The sequence below is a fragment of the Athalia rosae genome, chromosome 4 (genome assembly GCF_917208135.1).
Source record: "Athalia rosae chromosome 4, iyAthRosa1.1, whole genome shotgun sequence".
NCBI classification, from domain to species: Eukaryota; Metazoa; Arthropoda; class Insecta; order Hymenoptera; family Athaliidae; genus Athalia; species Athalia rosae.
In genome coordinates this window covers 5,559,914-5,573,381 of record NC_064029.1, presented here as the reverse complement: position 1 = coordinate 5,573,381, position 13,468 = coordinate 5,559,914, and the positions used below count along the sequence as shown (strand labels likewise).

General features: G+C 41.3%; 2 protein-coding genes and 1 long non-coding RNA gene across 3 annotated transcripts; 2 read left to right on the top strand and 1 right to left on the bottom strand.

The window, feature by feature from the left end:
- Positions 1-3,046: 3,046 nt before the first annotated feature.
- Positions 3,047-8,626, bottom strand: LOC125500763. The gene is made up of 3 exons (XR_007278224.1): positions 7,166-8,626; positions 6,670-7,072; positions 3,047-6,149 (listed from the first exon to the last, which is right to left on the bottom strand). It is a non-coding gene; the product is annotated as an uncharacterized LOC125500763 (long non-coding RNA).
- A 185-nt stretch (positions 8,627-8,811) lies between these two features.
- LOC105692657 lies at positions 8,812-11,549 on the top strand. Its single transcript, XM_012411985.4, has 3 exons — positions 8,812-9,008; positions 10,486-10,719; positions 10,815-11,549. Exons 1-3 carry the CDS (start codon positions 8,954-8,956, stop codon positions 11,066-11,068), a joined length of 543 nt encoding a protein of 180 aa, XP_012267408.1. The 5' UTR covers positions 8,812-8,953; the 3' UTR covers positions 11,069-11,549.
- Positions 11,550-11,862: 313 nt separating this feature from the next.
- LOC125500584 lies at positions 11,863-12,978 on the top strand. Its single transcript, XM_048653754.1, has 2 exons — positions 11,863-12,124; positions 12,200-12,978. The coding sequence occupies exons 1-2, from the start codon at positions 12,058-12,060 to the stop codon at positions 12,976-12,978; spliced, it is 846 nt and encodes a 281-aa protein (XP_048509711.1). The 5' UTR covers positions 11,863-12,057.
- Positions 12,979-13,468: the final 490 nt, after the last annotated feature.

Sequence of the window (13,468 nt, the reverse complement as noted above, 5' to 3'; positions counted from 1 at the left end):
GTTAGCACGCTATAGGCGGACACGCCCTGTATTCGTAGATCTACCATTTTTTGATTCCGTTTATCCGGCTTTTCAATGGTCGGAGTAGTCCTCGTTTTATTTTCGCCGTTGATTTAGGAATTTTGAATTTCAATTAATCTCCTCTATTGTCATGTCTTTCTGGGTGTTGATTATTAAGGAAAAGAAATTACTCGCTGCTAGTGTGAAAATGAGTTTGCAAAAAAAATGGGGGTAAAATTTTCATTTCACCAGGTTGAAATTTTCACTAAAAACTACGGAATGCATGAAAATGGCGGACAATGAAACGGGGTTTCGTATCTGTGCGTATCCGTATACCTAAAATATTATTACGTGACATATAAAGTGGTGTGTGCATCGCGTCGGCGTGTTCATGAATCGCGTATATGTGTAATACATGTATAAATAGTTATATACATAATATATAGATATAATCTGCGTTATACGGAGAGGGAAATCGTTTGGTATGGTATACGTGTATGGGGATGGGGCTGTTATTATTTGGGTCGCGGACAAGCGGCGCCTACCAGTCGCCGCTATCCTTCACTCTTCAACCCCTCGTCATCGCCCCTTCGGGCAAAAGCAAACCTTCCTTTTCCCAGACCCCGCGCGATTCTCGCGGAAAATCCTCTTCTATAACGGCAGTTTCCCTGTTTTATCGCAAAACGGCGACTCAGCTGTCGCGCGGGGCTTGTAAAAAACAGAGAAATAAAAAAAATATAGAAAGTAAAAAAAACTTGGACTACCTAAAACAAAAATATATTATAGAGGGTTGAATAATATTACATGCACAGAAATGAACGGGTCGCCTTGCTTCCTCGCAGAAGGGGGAAAATATAAATAAAAATACCCTTTTCCAGCTTTCGTAAAAAATAAAACTGTATAACAACTTTTTTATTCATTCGTCTTCTCGATAGTTATTCATGGTGTTTTTTAGGCGGTTATAACATTTGAAGTAGAAAACTGCCGCTAACCAGCGTGGGATATTTAAGAACTGGTGTTTTGAGGCTTCCATGTGCAGCCGTTGTAAGGTTGCCAGGAGCTTCCGATTCATGCGTTTGGCAAAAAGACAACGATCACGACGACGTAATCCTTTGGTATTAGAGCAGGAAGTCATTCGACTGAATTATTGGCAAGGGATAATTTCTGATAAAAGTATCAATTTATTATACTTAATTTTATTTCTCTGTGTTGTGTTCTGCCAAACTACAACTGATTGTGAGTTCTCTCCGTCATTTTATCGCCGTACTTCCCGAAGATTTTTTACATACGTATATAATATTCCGTTTGGTATTGAGATGATCTTGTCTCGGAAAATATGATTTCAATGAAATTGCTGGGTTGACGATTTCTTTCTCTGTTACACCACAGTGAAAAAAACTTCGGGTTTTGGCCGAAAAATCAACATTTTTTTCAGAGTAGTTTTATGAAATATTTTCATGTATTTTGACCTCAGGAATCTGGATCCGTAAGCTAAATTATTATATCTATCAAAATGAGTTATCAATAATTTATCGTTTTTGAAATTGAAAAAATACGTTAGAATAGCGCCATATGATCGATTTTAGAAATACTTCATTTTTCTCCCAAATATCGAAAAAAATCCAGAGGGGTACCCCTTGGAATTTTGTCGATTTTCGGCCAAAAAAAAATGTTCCATTTTATATGGTAATCTCATGGATTTTGATATCAGGAAACCGAATTGGGAAGTTAAATTGATCCATCTTGAAAATTGATCGAGTCATCGCCAATTCTTCACTTTTTCGAGCGGAAAAATTAAGATATATCGATTGGTTTTAGTCGTAGACCCACTTTGATTCGTCGCAATTCATGCATGCGTCGAAATATTCGAATTTCTCAATTCACCAGCGAAACCGAGCTTACAACTGGAGTCAGCGTAGCCAGCAGCGTAGCGCTTTGTTGTGAGTCGTCACCTTCAGGGCTCAGCAGAGGTGACGTACAACAACAAACCTCGCGCCCGTGGCTGCCTGACTCCAGCTAAGCTTGGGCCCCCTCGTAGACCGAGAAATTCGAATATTTCGACCCATGCGTAGTGCGATGAATCAAAGTGGGTCTACGACTAAAACCAATCGATATGTCTTATAATTTTTCTGCTCCCAACAGCGAATAATTGATGATTACTCGATCGATTGCATCAGTAGATGATTTTAGCTTTCAGATTTGGTTTGCTGAGCTGATTATATGTGAGATTACTCTTGAAGAACCAAAAAAAAATTCGATTTTTGAGCCAAAAGTAAAGTAGTTTAAAAATTGATTGTATTACACTTTTCTGACGTATTTTGACCTCAGAAATCCAAATCTGAAAGAAAAATTGATCTGTCTGTAAAATTGACCGAGTTATCACCAATTTTCAGCTTTTTGGGGTCAAAAATAAAAAATTGATTTTTTAGTCTATATTGATGTAATTTGAGCTCAGGAATCCTAATCTGGAAAAAGAATTGATCTGTCTGCAAAAATGATCGAGATATCCTCATTTTTTCGCATTTTTCGGTACAAATTTGAGGATATCTCGAAGGGAAAAAATCGTAGCTTAATTTGGACGACGGATTCGTGTTTCTGAGGTCAAAATACATAAGAAAAATGCCATACGGTCAATTTTTAAAAATAAAAATTTTTGGCCAAAATTTGAAAAAATCGTAAGGGGTACCCCTTGGAAAAATCTCAAATTTTGGCCAAAAATTTTTATTTTTTAAAATTGATCGTATGGCACTTTTCTTGTGTATTTTGACCTCAGGAACACGAATCCGTTGTCCAAATTGAGCTACGATTTTTTCCTTTCGAGATATCCACAAATTTATGCCAAAAAATGCGAAAAAATGGGGATAACTCGGTCATTTTTGTAGATAGATCAATTTTACTTTCGGATCCGGATTCCCGAGCTCAGATTACATTAAAATAGAATAAAAAATCAATTTTTTATTTTTTACCCCAAAATGCGAAAAATTGGCGATAACTCGGTCAATTTTAGAGATAGGTCAATTTTTCTTTCAGATTTGGATTCCCGAGGTCTAAATACGTTGGAAAAGTGTCCTACAATCAATTTTCAAAATACTTCATCTTTGGCCCAAAAATCAAGAATAGGAAGATTATTTTTTGATGTATTCCTGTGTGATTTGATCTCAGAAATCCGAATGTGGGAGCCAAATTAATTCATCTATAAAAATTGGTCAAGATCAGAACCAATCGGGATATCTCGATTTACGTATTCGTTCTGAAAAATAAGAGTGAGCCATAGTCTGACCGTTTTAATACAAAGATATAATTCAAATCATTATGTTTTTGGGTGGACAATAAAATTGTGTTAATTATCTTGAGCTTGAAAATTAATTATTAAATTGTCGGTCTTCCTTTCATAATGTCTATCAATGCACTGCATGAAAGAAAAAAATTTGATTGAATTTTTTTTTTTTCCCGTGCATTTGGGGCCTCTGATTCTGAACTACAGCCTATGCTTTGGTATGGCTAAACACGACAGAATTGAACTCCCTCAGTGTACTCTGATCCATTCAAGTATGTAGCGAGTTTTTACATATTTACTTCCTTAAACGGTTATATAGAAATTCGCGGTAAAATCACTGCAAAAGGATGCCGCCACTTAGGTGGATCAAAGGGGTGATTTACGAGGTGTGAACAAGATCTTTGTCAGGTGTTGACAGCTCGTCCGACACCTGCTCACAATGGGAGCAAGAAAAAAATAATGACTGTGATTTCACACCTCATCAACTATTACAAAGCTATCAATTTTGTTTAAATTCTGGCACGTGCCGACGGTCGAGATGTCCGACGCACGTGGTAAAATGGGGCGTTGCAAACGCAAAATCAGTTCCATTGTGATAGGGTGAGCCGAAGCATGCCACCGAAGTCCGCGCGGAGTGCATTCGCCTAATGTTTTTTAGATGTGGATTTTGGTGCGAGAAAGCTGAGCGTGGGGAGATCACAAGGCGTGAGGCGTTACGCCGCGCGGCGGTAGGAGTACGAACGAGATAGAGAGCGCTCGAGCGCATTTCACTATATCTTGAGAACGAATAAATCGTTATAAATCGTAGCTTGGGAATTCGATTTTTGGCTTCATTTAATTAGTGGTCTGAGAATAATTTATGAAACCCTTCAAGACGTCGAAAAAGTTTCAAGTCCAAAAATTATCGTGCACACAGATTTTATTTCAAAAGAAAAGATGTAATCAAATTTCGCAATTTCGTGAATGATTCTGGTCATAAAATTTTCATTCATACCTCGTCGAATTCGTTGACGATAAAAATGCAATCATTTTTCTATGGGAAGTTTCTCTCGAGCTGAACATCTGACGTCTCTCAAGGTTTTCCCTAAAATGAGCTGTCATCGAGAAAAGAAACATCAAAATTTTCGTTTTTGTCGAACTCGTAAATTTCGAAAAATGCATTGGGCATCAGAGATGAAAGCTGTGATTAAAAAATGCTCAAGGGCTCGTTCACCAATCTTCCACTTTTCGGAGCAGAAAATTTGAGATATCTTGATGAGACTCATTCGTAGCTTGATTTAGTCGATGCATTCGTGTTCCTGGGGCCAAAAATTATACTGTCCGTACTTTAACGACGAGTAAAATTATGGCGTGCGACATTATAAAATCTCATTGCTCTGATACCGCTGCTCCCGCTGTTGCAGATGTGTAATTGAGTTATTATGAATTTCCCTGCGACTACTAGTAGTATAATTACTTGATTAGGAAATGAGGTTCACTGCGGTTGTCGGCACAATTTATACAGCTTTGTAACCGTACATATGTACAGCTAGCTATAGGTATTATATATCCGATGTGATCGGATATACAGAGGTATAATACGAGTAGGAAGTTTGCGCCCAACTATTTCGCAAACCACGATTACTTCCGCTGTGCCCTTTTTTTTTTCGACGCGCTTTCCCAGTTTCACCTTATTGTTCCAACGGATTTGATAACGAGCGCGAACGTTTATTTTTTCACCACATTTACTATCTCCAAACTGCAACAACGAGAAAAAAAATTGAAAAAGAATGAAAAAAGCAATACGTGTAGCAATCTGCAAATGTTGTTTTGCAAAAAATATTTACGTACATACGTGCAAAGACTGTTTTCGATTACTTTGGGTCTACAATCAATTGAATTGATTGAAGAAAAACCCATAAAGAAGCGAGTAATTTTCCAAATTGCACGTTATACCCGTTCCGTCGCAGATAAATTATGCGTAAATCAACAACTAAATAATTACAATTTCACACCGAGTGCCTTTGTGTTGTACGTAGTTTGCTCGGGCTACGTGTATGTATAACGTTCGCTTTCTAAATCGTTGTTTGTCCCCATCAATCTTTCGGCATGGCGGAAATGAAGGTTCAAATTTCTGAAGTTTTATCTGGAGCGCCGTCACCAGCTCACCCTCGCAATCCTTTGATTTTTATTATTTCGCTTGTTTGTTTCGAGATCAGTTTGCGAAAGAATTATTGCCATACATTCGAACTCTTCGTTATTGTAGTCCGGAGACAAGAGTATAATTTAGAAGAGCCTGTTGTTCACCCCCCCCCAGGATCGAAGGCCTAGATATTTTAAGGAGGGAATCCCTATCGCGAGTTATCTAGATACGGCAGGGCCTTACATTATACGAACGTTGATTTCCGTTCCAGTTTGTCGTGACTCACAGTTCGGTTCAATTCGGTAAATGGGAGTTCGCGTTGTCGAGGTTTCCGGATGTCGTCCATCGAAAAAAAGCCAATGAGATAGTGGACGAACCGACGCACGTCCAATAAATGGACACCGGTGTACCATTAACGTCCTCCAGGAATGGGGGAGCCTCGCCGCAACAAAAATTGCACGCGAACGTCGGATGTAACCCGATGACAGCCTGCAGCACTTTTGGAGTCTCATTAGTACTTGATACAATGTTATTACTTTCATTCTACTTCCAGCTAATACGAAACTGCGGTTTTCGGGCACTGTAGAAGTTCATAGAATATTAAAAAACGATCACGCATAGAAAGATCCTTGGAGTTTTGAAACATACGAGCTGTGCCGTGACAATGATCTTTTTATCCTTGTAAAAAGTCCTCGTGGATGATGCGAAGGAATTCAAAGCTTGTAGCCTTGGACGCCGATGGGCCGGTTTCTGGAATAGAAACGTACTACTGTTACCATTAGTTTCAAGGCCTGTAACGAATTTAGGTGGTTCCTTCCTTTTTTGTTACGGGGAGCTATGGTATAGCCTGCGAGATGAATTCCGTAACACGTTCTCCGGTACCTGATCCGAAAAAAGTGATCTATCAGTTTTCGGTACGGTACAGTAGGAACGAAAATTTTACATTCTGTTTTGAAAAAAAAACTATCAGGATTACTACGCGCTAGCTGGTGCATCATCGATCAACAAGTTGCATCCTCGATCTGCGCATCGAATTATCGGCGAGGGTTTTCTTTTCTTTTTCAAACAGTTTACGAGGAGGCATCGCCGAATTTGGCGTCGAGCTTGACGTGATCGAGGCGACGAGTTGATTGCAACTTTGATTGAGAACGACGAAAAAGAAAATCCGGTTGCACGTGCAATCGGTAATAATGAAAGTCGGTGGACGTAGGCTGTCCAGTAAATGTGGTTTTAACATAAGAATGGGTTGTTTTGATTCTGTTCGATCTACCCCGCAGTTTGAACTGGCTCATAAGTAAGGTAATGGCTCGAACTGTGGCGACGATGCGATGTTGGTAGGGGTGTTGGTGGCGACGGCGGAGAAACGTCGGGCGCCATGGTGCCTGGCGTCGGTCGTACAATTCCTGCGTCTCCTCCACCCAACAAAGTAAGCGCGGTTCTCCGGTTTTCCCTTCTCTCTCGCTTATCTTCTAGCTCCCTCTCCTTCATCCCCCCACATGAATTCATGAACTACACAGCCAACAGGACTCTCCTTAACACACGGACACTGATTGTGAGTGAGGCCGGTGGGTGAACGTATCCTGGCTTCGGACGAGGACGTTCGCTGCGACGCACAAAACTAGCGCGATAAAGGGCGGCATCGATCTTAGGGGCTGCCCGTCTTCATATACCAACTGAAAATACGCACAATTTACATTACACGGCATCGTTCCTGTTATACCAGACCTAACGATATATGTAATACCTCTACCGTAGCGTCAACTTACGCTACGTTCCCTGACAAAGAATAGAAGTTTAGTTTTCGCGTGCGCGGGGTTGATGACTCCGATAAAACAACGCGATTCTCTATCTTCTATGACCCAACGCGCTGACCAACCACGTCTTCTTTTTCACACTGGCGATACTAGACGTTCCAGATCATATCCAGGTGCAGCTGTTTTTCGTCTAGCTTTTTATAGACACCTACTTCACGTTTTTTTTAATTTCTTTTTTCATCGGCCTCGATCACCCGGCTATCCGACGGACTGCGTAGTTCCTTTTAGCTGTCCCCTCGCGGCACGAGGTCACGCTCGAAACGACGGGGATTTTTTTTTATTTTTGTTTTTTAGTTTGCTTTTTTATCCTTTTTTCATCGTACGTACTTCCAACTTTCTCTAAAATTCTAACCGCCATAATTCAATATTCCGTCCCCCCCCCCCCCCAGAATATCTCAACATATACCTATATATAAGATTATCACGAACGCTCTCGATTCCATTTTTGCGTCCAACGTCAACAAGAGTTTTGAGTAAATATACCCAGCGATGTAATAATTCATCTCGAAGACCTCTCGGCTGCGGGTTACAGTCACATACGGAGCGATTCGTTCTTTTTTCTTTCTGCAGATGTTGCAGTTTTTCGTTTGATTTTTCAATAACAACAAAGCAAAGATAATTCCGCAGGTTCAGGTCCGCGATTGCGGACTAATTAACAATTAACCCCACGGTCAAAACTCACTGCCGTTGTAATCAAGTAATTTCTCCACCGGTTGTGGGCTGCATTGAATTATAAAAGTGACGTCATGTTTGTGAACTTTACGCGGACTGATCTCGGGTTTCGTTGTCTCTCTGCCGCGGATGGCGTTGTTTTAACGGGAGCGTTTCGAGCTGAAACTAAATAAACGTGTCATACACCTATCAATGTTGTATCCGAATAGCCCTTTATACTCCAAAAGGTTACACGAGGTTTCACCCTCCTGCGGGACATCGGGTCGAATATATGTAACGTATCATACATAGGGCATTCTACGTCAACTCCGTCGGGTTCTACCCCTCCCTATTATTTTTTTTTTTCCGTTGTATAAATTTTTTCAGGTGACAGCCTCATCAAAAACGCACGAAGAATAAAAAAAGGAATTTCATTTGCGAAATCCCATAGGTGATTTGAAATTTAACGCAGATCTAGGAAACGGTTATTTTTACTTTTTTTTTCAATCTTGCAGGGAGTAGTTTGACGAAAAAAAATTTGTACCCCATTCAGACTTCGTGATTGATGTTATTACCGGGAAGAAATGTAATTGGATAATTTCAAGTTAAAAGTCATTCGATCCATTAGTTTTAGTTTACTTTGGGAAGTGTTCATTTTTTTCATATCCTTTCTACGGCCTCGCTTCCTGGAGATCTACTGGTGCCATCAGAATCTCCTTCGAAGGTCCCTTAAAGTCACTTTGGATTTGATACGAAGTAGCGTAGGCGAAATTTAACGCTTCTCCGGGAGCCCTCCGAACACGCCGATCGGAATGATTCATGAAAAATTACGGCGCCACGAACAGTAACCGCCCCCCATATGCGGCGCCCCAACTGAACGACGAACGTTAGCTGCGCCCCGCCAACAACGACGGACGACGCCCGGCGTCGCACCATCGCTGGCTTCGAGGAGTAGCACCAGTTTCAAAAGTTCGCAGTGTCAATAGAAGTCCCGACCAGAACTGAACTGCGTCCCACCGTGACTTAATATTCGACTTACCCCCAAAAAAGAATCAACCCTTCGAGTGACGAATAATAATTGAATTCAACATGAATCGTGTATTGTTGGTATTCCTAGCTGTGTTCGCATTCGCAGCACGATCAGGTGAATCTCAATTTCTACCCACGTGTTGTCGAATTAAATTTCGAAGAAAGAAACAAAAAAAAACGCAAAAAAAAAACGATTCTATCCATTTTTTACGAATATTAAACTGGACGAAAGTTTTGAACGTGTAGAATTTTTTTCAAGTCATAGCTCGGAATTTACACAAGATTCTGGACGGGCTTGGTTATTTTAAGACCGTGCTTCTTCGTGCCACTTATGTATTATTTTTGCATCGTTAACTTGTAAATTGATAATGTGCCAGATATAATAGGTTTATACCGTTATAAGATAAGCGGGTGACATCGACGCGTTAATGAGTACCGTCCTATGCGAAACGCCCAGCGATACTCGCAGCTGTTCCTAATTCGTCGCCGAGTAAAAAAATTTAATTGAACCAAAGTGCTCATTTTTTCCGTATCGAAGTGACGTTCGAATTCGCCCCTGATTCGGTCCACTGCTTTCAAACTTTCGCGCTTCTGATTCGCGTGCTTTTTGTTCCACGCACCCGGTTACCGATTCGTTGAGGGTAGAAAAATCGGTTCAAAATTAATTACCCTCGTCCTTTTTTGGATTCATCGAGTGCGAATCGTGACCAACGTAGAATTTGAACTGGAATCCAAAAAATTCAATCCCCACTTCTTTTTGGGTCGACTGCAGGCAATGTTTCTGATCGGTTCATTTTTAGCTATAGTTGCAAAGTAAATGAGGCTCATTGATGGCGGGTAATTTTAACCGGCAATATATCTAATCACTGTTCATCGTAAGCGCCTAATTTAATCAACAACTGTACGCGCATTAGCTTCATCATAGATAAGGTTCTTAAATGGGGGGGAAAATTAGAAAACGCAATTACCAAGATTGAAGGTTCGCTGGCTTATCTCCGGTGGCTACGACCTCTACAATTTACTGTACACGAATGCATCCGTTAATTAATAGGTGTGTCAACGGCTCGGGGTTCTCGCGGATTTATAGACGCGAAATAATCAATGGTTATTCGTATCTCGCAATCGGTAATTGTACCCTGGTGGTCCGCGTCAAAACTCATCCAATCAACTAATCCACTTCACATGGAATCCGCCGCCTTCGTTTCACCGATTTTTTTCAAATCGCTTCCACCGCAATTTCAACGCACGGAAACCCGAGACCTAATCGCAAAATTTCCGCAAAAATTCACTCATTTCGCGAGTAGCAGGGAAAAAAGGAACCACATTCCGGCAATATATTGGCCGCACGAAGTCGACGCTGATATCATTTCCTGCTTAGGGTTGATATACGATAATGCATTTGGCCACGAACGGCATTCGTACACAGCGATTTTTAATACCCTGCAAAAAATCATTAGAATTCGATTTCTTACCCTATACTGTATGTATACATATGTGATTATACTTTAACGACTTTCGCGCGCACCCGATAAGACAGTTTTTCTCTTTTCATGAGACGGTATACGTAAATTTGCATACTCCCGTGTTTCCAGATGGAACGCTGCGATGCTACATGTGCAATTCACAATCGAACGCCGCCTGCGAGGACCCCAGCAAGGACGGAAATCTGCAACCGGTCGAATGCGAACCAAGGGCGATGACCTCGTGGCACACAGAGATGCAGAGGAACGTCGCTCTTCAAAACATCGCTCATCTTTTCGAGGTCGATCAACCGCAGCACTTCACCCATCTCCCCAACGTAGCCTGCGCGAAGATGAACCTCAAAGGTAACCGAGGCGCTCTAATCGTCTCTGAAACAAAGTAAAATTTTTATTTCAAATTTCTAATGATTTTTTCTGATACCGATTTTTCAATATTTCAGTCGGTTCCGAAAAGGTGACCCTGCGAAGCTGTCAGACGGCCAAAACCGACACGGTCGATCCTTGTCGCGCGTTCAAAAACAAATTGGACACCGATTCGGCGAGAAACGCCGCCGTGTCGATGGATTATTGCGGACTCTGCGACAACGACGCTTGCAACGGAGCTTTCGGTCTCGCGCCACCGAACGTCCTTCAGCTTTTGATCGGATCGATTTCAGTGTTGTTTTTCCAAGCCTATCGCCTTTGCTTCGCGTAATTGCTTAAAAATCTATTTATCTTGATTTCGTAGACTGCAGCAGCACGAGCAGGCGCGTGATCCTCGTCGACGAATTATATGATGGCTCGTTTCGTCCTAAGGTAGCCTCTCATCGTTCAAATTCAGCCCGATAAAAATTGAGAGAAAGAAAAAACAAAGAATTATGCCCGACTATCAGGTCCGAGTCCCAAAAGCGCCTTACAACGGCTAAAAACGCATCAATAAATCTGTTCGCCCGAGCGTATTGCATACTGTTGGCTTCAATCTTCAAGATATATACTATATATTATATATTATATAACTTACAAATGGATAAGAATTTATTTAATAAGATGTTAACAATTATTGATATACAAAATGTTTGTACGCGTACCTCTCTTGTATACACACGATATATGTATTGTTGTAATTATTATGATACATATACATTTATTCATGTATACTCTAAGGATAGTAATAAACGAATGAAAAAAAAAAAAAACAACTCGTACACGTGTAATAACGTTTGATAAAATCTCGAACGGAAAGTGTCGAGAGACGTTTTTGGAAGGGAGCCAATACGTTTATAAAAGTCCACCGATACAAACGCGAACCACCGCAGCGGCATCAACGTCCCCGACGAACCGCAGGATCGAAATCCGCGGTCTGTATCAATTATCAATGTTACAGATATACATAGCTATTTGTCGCGGTTTTTTCAGGTCGTCGAGAATGCATATTTGCGGATTTATTGAAACCAGATTTTGCTACCAGTTATCACTTTTTACATAGACGATTGGCTTATCTTTGACTCGGAGTGTTCCTCGACCGCAATCAGAGTCGCAACTTATCGATCTCTAAAAATACATATAAGCTTCGTTACCGGTTACGGTATTCAGCTTGAAATTGCCTTCGATGCAACTTCAGAGGTCTGCTTTCAGAAATCTTTCAACTTTCTTAGCGAGACTCGTTATTTTCTTGAAAAAAACAAACTATAAGAAAAGTGGAAAATGCTTTCGATAATAACGAAGGGCTCAACGATCGCGCTGCCTTTGCTTGGTCTACTGTTAATTGCCGGTGAGTCTGTAGTTACGATTTTTCATCCCCCGGGGAAAAATCCATTCAGCCCGTTGCTTTAATTTTCTTCATCAGAATCGGTGTTCGCTCAACCGATCGGGATCCTCGAAGAACCAGCTCCCAACTTTCCCAATCAGTCGGACAACGAGACGAAATTTCGGAAACCTGAGATCTCTTTCGTTTCCGGCGGGACAACAGGTGTCACCGATGACGGACCTCCGTACGAGAAGGTCGGCGACGTAACCGCGGTCAGCCGTTCCAAGAAACCCATCGATTCACTGACCATCACGCAACGTGGTTTCGAGAAACCCGATCACATGGAAGATAATCCCGACTCGGATTCTCCGACGATGGAAGTTTCGGAATCAACCTCTACGGAACGGTCAAAAACTAAGGGGAAAGATTCGAACGACACGAGCGTCTCGATTGGATCGCTGCCGATTTCCGTTGGAATTACCGATACCTCGGCGATAATTTTTTTACCCATTTCCGGAAAACCTGTTACTTTAGCGATAGTTTCAGAGTCTGGCGGACCGCCAGCTGGTTCGACAGTCGCTTCCAAAAACCAGAGAAGTTTACCAACAACTTTGGGATCTGGTTCTTTGGCGACGACTCCTCCGAGCGATAACGAGGGTACGTCGAGTAGTCGAGTGACAAATTCGGAATCCAATTTTCCGCCGGCAATTTTAGAGTTCGTCGAAAAAGCGGGAACCGAGAAATCCGCGGACTTTGACAAGGATCCCGACGAATTCGTTGTCAGTAGGGAAGTGAAAACTGAAAGCAGAAATTCCGCATCCGGGGTCAAATCTTCTTGGATGATTGCGATGGTTGGAATTTTCTTGATTCGAAGATAACAATAAGTAGCATCAGACGGTACACTTTAACTGATAAGAGCGTCTCTAATTACATCTCCCTCTAAGTTTACAGTAACAACTACGGCGTGCGTACCGTAGTGAAAATTTTTTTCTCGAACGCGAACTGTACAGCGGCAACGATACGTGATTATCGGTTGCGATATTATTTCTGTTGTGACTAAATTAAACAATATAAAGGAAAAAAATAATTACGTTCACCTTGTAGTTTTTCATAACCTTGTACGAAATACGTTCCGAAACAGGGATACGTGATCGCATTGTTAGAGGAACGTGGGTGATCGCAACTGACCCTGAACTAGCGGTATGCGTGCGTGTACGTAGACCACATGCAATGAAATATGTTGAATTTTATCAAACATTCGGTGGTAATAATGACAAGTTTTTCGGACCTATGTACACGATCGAACTAATTTAGGACCTATTGTCTACTTTTTCGGCTTTTCTTTCCGCCGTTTACTTTACCAAGATA

Bases quoted from the DNA above. Each gene is read 5' to 3' on its own strand.
- LOC105692657 (XM_012411985.4), top strand. From the start codon at position 8,954: ATGAATCGTGTATTGTTGGTATTCCTAGCTGTGTTCGCATTCGCAGCA. The intron at 9,009-10,485 runs GTGAATCTCAAT...CCGTGTTTCCAG, and splicing joins CGCATTCGCAGCACGATCAG to ATGGAACGCTGCGATGCTAC. The intron at 10,720-10,814 runs GTAACCGAGGCG...TCAATATTTCAG, and splicing joins CGCGAAGATGAACCTCAAAG to TCGGTTCCGAAAAGGTGACC.
- LOC125500584 (XM_048653754.1), top strand. From the start codon at position 12,058: ATGCTTTCGATAATAACGAAGGGCTCAACGATCGCGCTGCCTTTGCTT. The intron at 12,125-12,199 runs GTGAGTCTGTAG...TTTCTTCATCAG, and splicing joins TGGTCTACTGTTAATTGCCG to AATCGGTGTTCGCTCAACCG.